This window comes from Notothenia rossii (genome assembly GCF_949606895.1).
Source record: "Notothenia rossii genome assembly, chromosome: 1".
Classification (NCBI taxonomy): Eukaryota; Metazoa; Chordata; class Actinopteri; order Perciformes; family Nototheniidae; genus Notothenia; species Notothenia rossii.
In genome coordinates this window covers 11,327,389-11,338,881 of record NC_136912.1, presented here as the reverse complement: position 1 = coordinate 11,338,881, position 11,493 = coordinate 11,327,389, and the positions used below count along the sequence as shown (strand labels likewise).

The window sequence follows — 11,493 nt, the reverse complement described above, 5'->3', positions numbered from 1 at the left end:
AATAACAATAACCTGCTTATTAATCAATGCATGTCCCAATTTGCACTTTGAGGAAGATGCGCTACCACTTTAAGTAGGATTTTTTTAAGATGAAGCAGTCAGATTTACTGTTCACAATATACACCTCTGACTTCAGATCCCTATCACAGTCCTGTCACCTGCAGAAGTTTTCAGACGACTCTACCATCGTGGGCTGCATCAAGAGGGATCAGGAGGCTGAGTACAGGAGTGTGGTGGACTAAACCACCTGCAACTCAACGTCACAAAAACCAAGGAGTTGGTGGTGGATGTTAGGGAACAGAAAACCCCCCGACCCCAGTCACCATCAATGGAACAGAGGTAGAAATCGTGGATCACTACAAGTACCTGGGCGTCTATATAGACAATAAGTTGGACTGGACTAAAAACACAGACGCAGTGTACAAGAAAGACTGGAGTCGTTTGTATTTCCTAAGGAGACTCAGATCTTTCCATGTCTGCAGAACCATGCTTCGGATGTTCTATGACTCGGTGGTAGTAACCGTCATATTGTACGTGGTAGTGTGCTGGGGCAGCAGGCAACTGACACCAATAGACTCAATAAGCTCATCAGGAAAGCTGGTTCGGTCCTGGGAGTAGAGCTTGAGCCTTTGCTAGAGGTTTCAGAGAGGAGGGTGCGGAGGAAACTGCTCAGCATCATGGACAATAACTCTCACCCCATGCATGCCACTCTGGAGGCCTATCGGAGCACCTAGCAGTAGACTGCGAGCACCGAGGAGCACCACAGAACGCCACAGGAGGTCTTTTCTTCCTGTGGCCATCAAACTTCATAACTCCTCCTCCTTCTGCAGGAAGGAAAATTAAACTATAACACCATGTGCAATATTAGGTTAATATCATAATGTCATAATCCCATAACATCTGCAGTATTAATATTTAATATTTAACCAAATTGTATTTAGTACGATGAGAAATTAGCAATTAGTATTAGTTGTTTTTAGTATTTGATATTTAGTATTTTACTTGAACGTGCAATATGACTTGTCACCAAATGACTGCTACCTATTCTCTACTGGGGCACTGTAATACGTTACTTTAAAACTTTGTATATTGTATATCGAGCTATTGTATATTGCATACTTTTATTAAGATGTATCTGTATTATCTGTATTGTAATTTTGGAGCAACCTGGCAAAAAGAATTTCCTTCGGGATTAATAAAGTTCTATCTAATCTAATGTATAAATACTGTTATTTATTTGGTATGGATAAGAATAATTGTTGAGATGTTAACAGTATGTTTGGCCATCAAAATCCTCCATTTAAAACTAAAGACATACATACGTAGATATAAGGCTTATTCCCATCCAGTTTTGTGTTTATTTTTTATATTTTTAATTGATCAATTAGTTGTTTAATTGAAATTGTGGGACTTTCATATTTCACGAGAAGAGAAAGCTAGACTGGATGTATCTTCACAGTTTCTTGTGACAGATGTGAACGCAGTGCTCGCATCAAATTGAGACGAATGAATCAATGGATTCACACCATCACCCCTCAAACACCCATGTCTTATGACTTGGCTCCTCTGTGATTCTATTCCCATCGACTAAATGCGGGCTACGTTTAAATCTCGGGTCATGGTTATTAATTACTCCTCCCAGTTCAGTTGAAAGCCGAGGGAAACGGGGGGAGGAGTAGACGCACGGGGAGCGAGGCGGGAGCACGCAGGCAGGAACAAAGGCCCGCTACGAGGGTACATGCCTCCCACTGCTAGAGACCCACATGCTGCCGTGGATCTGCAGACGGAGGTTAGGACCACCTAGGCAGATTTCCCCTGGGGGCTATTATCGCCCGGAAGATAAAATGAGTTTCAGGCATAGGAGCTTCCACACACACAGATGCAAAGGGTCTGAAACTGCAGGAAACAACGCTTCAAGGATGGTTCCTTTTTTCTTTTTTTTTATGTAACTGTCAATCATGTCTAAGAACAAAAGGGCTGATTCATCATTATTTAGTTTTTTCACATGTGAATTTTGTGGTGTCAAAAGATGTGTCACAAGATAATGTCAAAGATAATGTGCTTTTATTGTAGTGTTAAAGGGGCAATGCAGAATCATTAAAAAAAGAAAATTATTCATATCACAGGAAGAACAATTATGAATTTCTTAAGTCTGTTTAAGGAAGAAGAGAATAATCTATAAGTGCCTTCCAAAGTGAGAGTTAATGAGCTGGAGAGGTGGAAAAGGTTAAGGTTACTGAGGTGAAAGGTGGACAGACCACCCTAATACAGGTATTTTCTGATTATTTTCACCCAGAAACCACATTTATTATAAAGGTACACACATAATCTGACTACGTGTGTCTCTACATGGAACATCTGATAACAACGTTGTTACATAAACACAGTTTGAATGGAATAATAAGAAAGAAACGTTGACATTTGCACAAACACTTAAAGAGTCATGCAAAAATCTGAGTGTTTGTGAACTGGTACTTATATACTCTGAATCATAACTTCACCTTGAATAAAGTTAGTATTGTATGGTGACTGTAGTCTTTTATTTCTTGAATAACCTCTACTCTTCCCTTATATATTAAATACAAGGACTATCGACAGAGAAAAATACTACTTAAAAATACTAACTAAAGTAAGAAAAAATCTTTAGCAAATGCTAAACTTATTTTCTTTTCAAACAATACCAGTTATGTAATTAATGTTTTGGAATAAGAAAACCTTTTAGAAAAGTTAGTTTACGTATTGCATAGCAGGGTTTTGTCTAAACCGTGTAACAGGGGCGCTGCGCCCTCTGACTTTTGGCTTGCGCCCTCATACCAAAATGCAGATTTTCCCCAGAAAACAATATTTCTGTTCGTCAAAAGCAATATAATTACAAAATCGTGTGAAATAGACCGTCACACAGCATAGACAGCTTTGTTTTTACGGAGCTCCGACGTTGAGTTGTTTTTACGTCCGCGGCGCCATCTTGAATACGGGCGTCATGTTCTCACAAGAATCAATATATCTTATATACAGCGCCACAGTATTGCCCTCATAATATATTTTTCTAGAAAAACCTCTGGATAAGTACATGTTATATGATGTTGTCCATAGGGAAATCTGTGTGTGCCTCCTTTAAAATGACTGAATGCCCTTACCCGCCTGATGGTGAATTATTAAAATGTAGGTCCCCTGGCAATCGTCTATTTATTATATTGTATCTTTTAAAAAAGCATTGGATGCAACTGAGTGTTTGTACTGGGGTCATCTAGGACCCTATATATTGGGTTTTTTAAAACCACTAATCGAAACAGAAAGAAGAAACAATTGAAATTCAAATGATAGAATATAGCTCCAGTGAGATGTGACAAAAGGTGCACTACGGTAGGATGAGACTTGAACACAGATGAGGAAAGATCTGTGCACTCAGAGATCACAGCTTGAAGGTGCGTTGACAGACCTGACTGTATTTTATGAAGTCTTTACGAATCCAAACCTAAAACCCTTATATTTTGACACTTACTTCTGTCAAACTTTTTCTGTTAACACGCCCACTCTCCACCGCTGCTGCTGCTGCTGCTTTGGAGCTTCAGTGACGAGTATTTCTTGCATTCCTCAAAAGTATTTCCAGGCACGAGTCGCTTGTACGTCTCCACACTCCAGATGATTGACAGCCATTGAAAGAGCGATGATCTGACAGCTGTTGAAAGAAGATGAGGACGTTTTAGGGTCAAGGTCTTACATGTCAGGTCAACACAATCACTAAAAACAAGACATAAGCCCACATTATATCTCATTTAGCTGACTTATATACACTTTTGAGGTTTAGTATTTTGCCCAGGGACACTTCGGCATTCTGACAGCAGACACTGGGGATTGAACCATTGACCTTCTGATTGGTAGTTGCCCATTTAGCCACCAACACCCCCACATTATAAGATCAGCATCCTTAGAGTAAATGATGTATCAGTGAATGTCACCATTTGAGTGTGTGGTTTTTCATATGTAAAAAAATAAGAGCTTGGAAAATAATCAAAACTGATCTCTGAACTCAAATATCACTTGTTTATGAACGAAATGTCACTTCTAGACTAAGTTAGGTATAAACAGATCGTAAAAAAAGAAAGAAAGGAAAGGTAAAACATTTAGCGTGGTTAAAGTCTATACCTCTTCTTTGTCCTCTCCATTGCCAGCTCTCAATACATTCATCAAAGTGTAGCCCTCAGCAGCCTATAGGCCTGTGTCACACGGCTCACCTGGAGGGCTGCGTCACTTAGAGATGTGTCAGTGCTGCTGTCACTGTGTTTACTCTTAGAGCTGAAAGTAGAGCTGGGATTGTTTATTCCTCTGTGGCAAGATGTCATTTTAAGTGATTTATTGATTTGATTCACTTGACAGAAAAAATAATTTGCTAATTGTCTGTTTTTACGCTAAAGTACCAACAATTTACTGGCATAAGCTTCTGATTGAGCACCAAATAGGAATATTTACAGTTTTTTCTTGCTTTGATATGATATGAAATGTGATTATTGTTGGGTTTTCTACATTTAGTGCAATAAAAAGCTAATTTGACATCAATGTAGTCATCAGTTTGGGCTATAGATATGTTTTATATATACACTCTATGGTTTTAATCCAATAATAAGAACACATTTAAAGTTGTTAATCTTTTTAACCATCTGCATTTATTTGTGGCTGCAAGTGCAATCTAGACCTTAATCAGTTTAATAAATGACCACCAGGGCCGTCCCTCCCTACAGGCCGATCATGCAGATTGCGTGGGGCCTCATCTTGCGGAGGGGGCCTCATCTTGCGGAGGGTGCCTCAACTGAGCCGAAAATGAGGCGCACCTATGCGCTTATGCGGCGTAATTAGTCTGGCGCGGCACGGTTTCGCCGTTGCAAGGCTCCACTAGCATTATGCTGTTTTACTGTACAATCTTTTGTAGTAAGTGTATGCAAATCATATAACAAAATTACAATGTAAGTGTTTTTCTCTAAAAAGCAGCATATGGTTACTAAAATCATTTGGTAAGGGTGTGAATGAGTAATGCGCCTCAGTATGGAGTTACAGAGGTGATGGTCTGATGTTAACTTTTTGCTCAACTCCACCCTGAGGCTCATAGATAAATGCTGATGTGGGAAAAAAATAATCCAGGGATGCTGCTTGGAGTAATAATTTCCTTTTAAGTCATAGCTTATAGGCTTCAACATGAATGAACGCACATGTGACACACACACACACACACACACAGGCAGGGGGGCTCGTGGAATAAATGTGCCATGCGTGGCCGTGTTGTCAGCCTGTGGGAGCTGTAGGCTGGGTGGCCAGCAGGCGGGATTTATAATGGTGATGAATCCCGGAGGTCTTAGTAATTATGGCTGTTGCTGGACGGAGAGGGGACGGGGGGGACGGAGAGGGGGGGCAACCCAGCGGAGGCATTTTATCTTAATCACAGCTCAGCTCCATTCAAATTAATTTGACAAGTTTCCCCAATCCTTATTAAAAGACGCATTTTACAAATGACAACCCCCTCGCCTCCTCCCTCTTTAAATGCCTCGTCATGAAAGGGATATAAGAAAAAAATATTTGCTGGAAGAAAAAAAGGGGGCACTATAAGGTTGCAGAGATATTTCCCGGTGATATTTTCCCCCTGCAGGGCGCCCTGAGCCATCCATCCCTCCCACCTCCCGAGTGTTTCTATAGTAATTTCCAGCCAATGATCAGTAGGTGTCCACATCCCTGCTTCCTCACCTCAGCACCAATCAGCCACACACAGCGACAGGAGGCACGAGCGCAGAGAGCAGCAGCCACACAACACAGAGGAGAGGAAACACTCTGCGATTTCACCCTTTTGGCTTATTTATGCACTTTCCATAACATTTTTTTTTTTAACGTGACAAGAAAGTCGATAAAAATGCTCCTTTTGTTTTGAGCGCGCACACATACACACGCTCTCCCCCGGCAGCTCGTGCAGTCTCCTCGCATCTTTGCGTTATTATTCCCCCACGTATCGCCTCGCGGTAATGTGCCGTCACACGGTCGCGAGCTGGTAGCACCTTGGGAGCTCTTCTCAACAGGAACCCGGTAGGTGATGCTCTCCCTCTTCCTCCCTCACTCTCTTTCTGTGTCCGTCCATATTTCTGCCGTCCACTTGCATGCGTTTTTACCTCCTTTCCCCCCCGTCCGGATTGCGTGGCTGCAAAGTGATCCATGCAATGTCAGATTATTCTTTATAGGGTTTTATGTTGTCTTCTTCCCTTTTCGGATTATCTATGCATGACCTTTGCTCTGAATATCTGCCACAGAGTGTAATTAATGGCATCGCGGTGCAGCACAATGGTTCGTAATCGGACGTGGCTTTTTTTTTTTTTACTTTTCTTTCTTCAATCTCCTTCCCGCACTCTCCACCTTCCTGCTCTCTCTCTCTATCTCTCCACCTCTCCCTGTGTCTCTCTCCAGGCAGCAAGTATTGAACATTTCTGTCTCTCTAAACTTTGTTTACAGGCTGAAAATCAATGTCCGTGACTTGATTGCCTTTGGGCTGCGTATTTCGCTCCAGGGGTGAATTGATTAAGTAATAATGACCCTGAGGAGGGCTGATCATTAAGCCGAGGAGGGTTTTGTTTACTGGTGGCTTCGGGTTGTTTTCGGATGTCATCGACATTGAACCTGCAGATCTGGTGTTGGATGATGGATAGGAGTCTCGGAGGCACGTTTGTGTAGAAAAACAGGAATAGTTGACAAGAAACAATGCTGGGTAATTTAGTGCATGTTAGAAAGTGCAGTGTGAGTTACATTTTATTTGTAAAAGCCACTGGAAGTTGGACAATATTTAGATTTTTTTTAGGTTTAAAATGTAAGGTTTAGGCAACATTTTACCTGGATAGGTTAAAAAGGAGATACACTTAAGTGTTTAGGAGAACTATAATGCCACCCATACGATCTCTCCAGGTCCATGTATATTTATATTTCTTTTTTTTAGACAGCTGCTGGTTAGCACCATGGAAGTGAATTGAAATGCTTTAGTGCTCCAGCAATGGATCAGCTTTGGCAATTAAGAGAGAAAGCCCTGAAAAAGGTAATGGAAGTAGGGGGAGATGTGTCTAATGGGCTTTTATCTGTGGAAACCAAATCCAGACACACTGGTGGAGAGACAGAGAAAGAGAGAGAGAGGTGGGAGGGCGGGGTGAATGGAGCAACCCCACACATATACACACACACACCTACACACACACCATCCTGAGGCAGCTGACACTGTTGTTCTGGTCCATAATCTGGATGTAAACTCACCGCTGGCTATATGTGCTGTCATTGAGTAAATGTAATAGAGCTGACCATGAATGAATACCAGGTGCTCTTAGGAGGCTGGACAGAGTCGTGCTTACATGGACCAAGCCACCTCTACTATTTGGATTAGAAGGAAAATGTGAAAATATTAAACTACATTCCTCCTGGCTCCCAAAGCAGATTATTTTTAAGACTTTATATTTCCAGCCTAAGGAAAAACAAAAAAAAATCTTTGTGTTTGTAGCTGTCATAATCTGAATCCTGGTGGGGCTCTGCTCTAACTTTTCAAAATAGTGGTCTTTTCGTTTGAATATTCAATTTTTATGTTTTGATGAAGCTTACTCTTCTGTATTCAAATGCATTATTCATTCTGTGAAGTAGACGACTGGACTTCAAAATATCTAACAATACTTTGACAAGACATCTTAAAAAAAAATATTGAAAATGTGGCATCTTTTTTGAAGCATGCTAATTCTTGTTCCCATTATAATAATGACATGTTGGTCTGTCACAGCTATCACGTTACTGTCACCAGATGAAGATCAGTTCTGACTAGTTGTGATAGTAACATTAGAAAACGCACAGAGTAAACAATGTGTCAGGAGATTCTTCAAATGTTCAGCTCTTATCTTGGGAGAAAAGTTGACAGAGAAATGAAAACGGATTAGGATGAAAACATTTGTCTCTTTTGTGTGTAACTGTTTTTTTTTTTGTGTTTGTATTTTGCTTTTAGCACTGGAGAAGATACACCGGGATGGTATCACGCTGTTGGTAACCAGCTCCAGTTCCACAAAGGCCGGTGTAACCTCACTCTCTTCTCCTGAACACTGACAACCGTCCCTCAGCCATGGCGAACATAAACAATGCGCTTTGCATTGAAAACGCAGATATTTCTCTCTTACAAAAGGATAATCTCCAGGATGTTGGATTAAGCCAGCTTTTGGATTATAACGCAGAAATGGAAAGGTACAGGTCTTTTGCAAACTTTTATAAAACCAATGGGGCATTTCCACAGACTGCTAAGATTGCCCGCATCACAACGCCCATTTTTCCCAGTGCCAGAATTGGCATGTCCCCTTGGAACTGCGATAACGCCATGCTCTGGGGAAGGAAATCAGCGGCAATAAACCCTAATAGGACCAGCATGCATAGAAATGACTCCCAGAGGCCGGGGAAGCCTGGCGTGCCTGAGACGCTGCAAATGGCAAATAATAATTTCCTCTCTACCTTATCCCCTGAACACTGCAGAACTTTAGGGGGAGAATGCATGAACAAGCTGAAATGCAGCGCTGCTGAAGCAGAGATAATGAATCTCCAAGAACGCGTTGGAACTTTTTCCGCTATCCCCGGTTTAGGGGGCATCTCATTACCTCCCGGGGTCATCGTCATGACAGCCCTTCACTCCCCCGCAGCCTCAGCAGCCGTTACAGACAGTGCGTTTCAAATTGCCAATCTGGCAGACTGCCCACAGAATAATTCCTCGGTATCCAGTGGAAACCCAGCGAAGAAGAAAAGGAAAAGGTGTGGGGTCTGTGCACCCTGCAGGCGGCTAATCAACTGTGGTGTCTGCAGCAGTTGTCGGAACCGCAAAACGGGCCACCAGATCTGCAAATTTAGGAAATGTGAGGAGCTGAAGAAGAAGCCAGGCTCGTCGCTGGAGGTGAGAACCGGGGCTCTGCTTCCCCTTCTTTTGTTATTATCCCTTTGCACTCCAAAGCATTAACCTTTTCATCCAGTCACGTTCTAAGCCCTTGAAAATTGTTTCCATGCCCACCCATGCCTGAACATCCCCCCGGCTTCTCAAATCTGCCTACCCGCCTAGCCTAATTGGCAGTAATTAGGGGTGTTTGTGTGGAGCGCAAGCTGAGCTTGGCTCAGACACCCCTAATTGCTGCCAGTCAGGCTGGGGCTGGAACGCATCCGAACAACCCCGAGCTTGGCTCAGCTCCAAGCAGGGCTGGGAAATGGTTTTCAGCAGAGAGCCATCCCTCTCTGCACCCGGTCATTTTAACCAATTATGGAAACCGTCTCTGGATGGGAGAATCAATATCCCACAAAGCCTCAGCCTCCGACCACCAAGAGATGGTGAGAGTGATGGCAGGGCTGCTGATGGCGCTTCTCAAAACATAACCCAAGTTCTGTGTGGGGGGGGGGGGGACTGATCCTCCCCCACTGATCCTGTATGAATTGATTGGGAATATACAGTAGGGTTGAGATTAAATCATTTTAATATTATATTTGTGACATTGTGGCCAACTAGGGCAAACTGCATACCAAGAGGGATGCAGAAAAACACTGTCACTTCAGAAAGAGAAAAAAATTACAATCTGGCTTAACTGACAAGCAGCAAGAGGGTTCATTAGGACACAATCAGAGGGCCGTGTTGTTTTTAAAGGTTCATTTTAATTGATTTATTTAGGAGCTGACATTTGGTTAAGACAGAATATGAATGTTAAGTTGGGAGTATGGCTCTCTTCACCCTGGAAGTTTGAACCTGCTCAATGACTAAACATAAGCTCGTGGGGATGAGTCACCAACAAATGCAACCTGTGGGCCTGATGATTTGCTCATTAAGTGATTACATAGAGAGGTGAAAGAGGTTAATTACAAAATATCACCTAATCTACTCATGGAAAAACACCATGTATGGATTCCTTTGTTTATTGTGAACTTCTGCAATCAGATTTGTTTTTGATGCCATGATTGATTTTTTAAAGAAAACACATTTTTGTAGATTCTATCTATCTAAGTTATTTTTCTTATGTTTTGTTATGTACATAGTTCTTGTGCCTATTTCAGAGAAATAACGTAAATATTTTTAGATTGAAATTTTACCTGAAAGCTTAAAGTTGCAGCTTGTTCGTGAACAATTTGTGTTTACAAGCTCAATGTGCAAAACATGTTTTTTCTATTTAATTCCCATCATTTCTGTCTCGTTTACAAATCTGGTGCTACATGCATGTTTTCTGTCAAGTTACGCCAAGTTTGACAGCCACAGCTAATATCCCTGATAAAAATCTTAGCTACTTTTCCCAAGCATCTAACACTCTCCTATTTCGCAAATGAATAAAACTCCAAGGACTAAATCAGGTTCCTTTTTGGTATGTAAAATAGGGTTTCAGTCATATAAACTCCATTTGTGCAGACAAGGACAGGTCGAACCTAAATAGCTGTATTTTATATTTGAGATAACATCCCAAAGTTTTGAAAAGTTCATATCAGGATACAGTTTGGTAAAAATATTTACACAACGCAAACAATCGGAAATCAGTGTTTGTAACAATCTGAATTTAACCTTTTTATAGAAACTACCTGAAACAAGATGACTTACATTGGACTTAAATAACTCAAAACAATATAAATGAAATGACCTGATCATGTCAAAGGAAGTCATATAGATTACTTCCATTTAGTGCAAATCATTTGCAGAGTAGTTGAAATTAGAACAAGCTGATACAGAATATATGTGATGATTTTCATACACTAGGAAAAATTACATTGCATCAAATCAGGGTTTAAGAGGTTAAATAAAGGGGGTCAATGATTGGTTACAGGTTCGACGTGTAGACCATAGAAGTGGCCATCGGTGACTTCTATAACGTTGACTCCATATATCGTGTACTTTACAGGTGTCCGGGAACAGGTGTCCAGGAAGCAGGCCTCACATTCATAATGCATGGGTAGACTCACTTTTGGAAAACATCCATTTGCAAAGACGGTTAGAATTACAGAGGGTGTGAAAACCCCTCAAACAAATCCACACACGCTCTTAAAAAGCTCCTTCACTGAGTTCAGTAATTCATATTATGGACTTCTCCAGCAGTAATTGTTATTTTTGACTCTGCATCTGTAATTACGGGCGCACCTTCTGCTGCGGAAATGGGCTGGACTTTAAAGGCATCTCAGAGGTGTGAAGTTGTGCTTTGGCTCGGACAAACTTGTATATGTACATTCACAGGGAGTGCTTTTTTTTTACTGCTGTTGTTGGAGGTGCTGATGGATTTAGGAAGTGTGAGGAACCAGGTGCTTAGGTACGTTTAAAAGGAAAATGTACAGCCCATGCATGCGAATTCACATGTGAACAGTCACATGTGAACAGTCACACGTTCACACACACACACACACACACACACACACACACACACACACACACACACACACACACACACACACACACACACACACACACACACACACACACACACACACACACACACACACACA

The 11,493-nt window shown here is 41.5% G+C and overlaps 2 protein-coding genes across 2 annotated transcripts in view; one reads left to right on the top strand and one right to left on the bottom strand.

Moving 5' to 3' along the window:
* The window catches only part of arhgef38 (Rho guanine nucleotide exchange factor (GEF) 38), a 69,210-nt gene extending 65,531 nt beyond the window's left edge, over positions 1-3,679 (bottom strand). The window contains exon 1 of the mRNA XM_079656178.1: positions 3,503-3,679. The gene's annotated coding sequence lies outside the window, so the exon portion shown is untranslated. The remainder of the gene's footprint in view (positions 1-3,502) is intronic.
* A 2,135-nt stretch (positions 3,680-5,814) lies between these two features.
* Positions 5,815-11,493, top strand: part of cxxc4 (CXXC finger 4) — a 31,125-nt gene continuing 25,446 nt past the window's right edge. The window contains exons 1-2 of the mRNA XM_079656274.1: positions 5,815-6,066; positions 8,003-8,929. Coding sequence (XP_079512400.1) covers positions 8,117-8,929 — 813 coding nt within the window. The 5' untranslated portion in view covers positions 5,815-6,066; positions 8,003-8,116. The remainder of the gene's footprint in view (positions 6,067-8,002; positions 8,930-11,493) is intronic.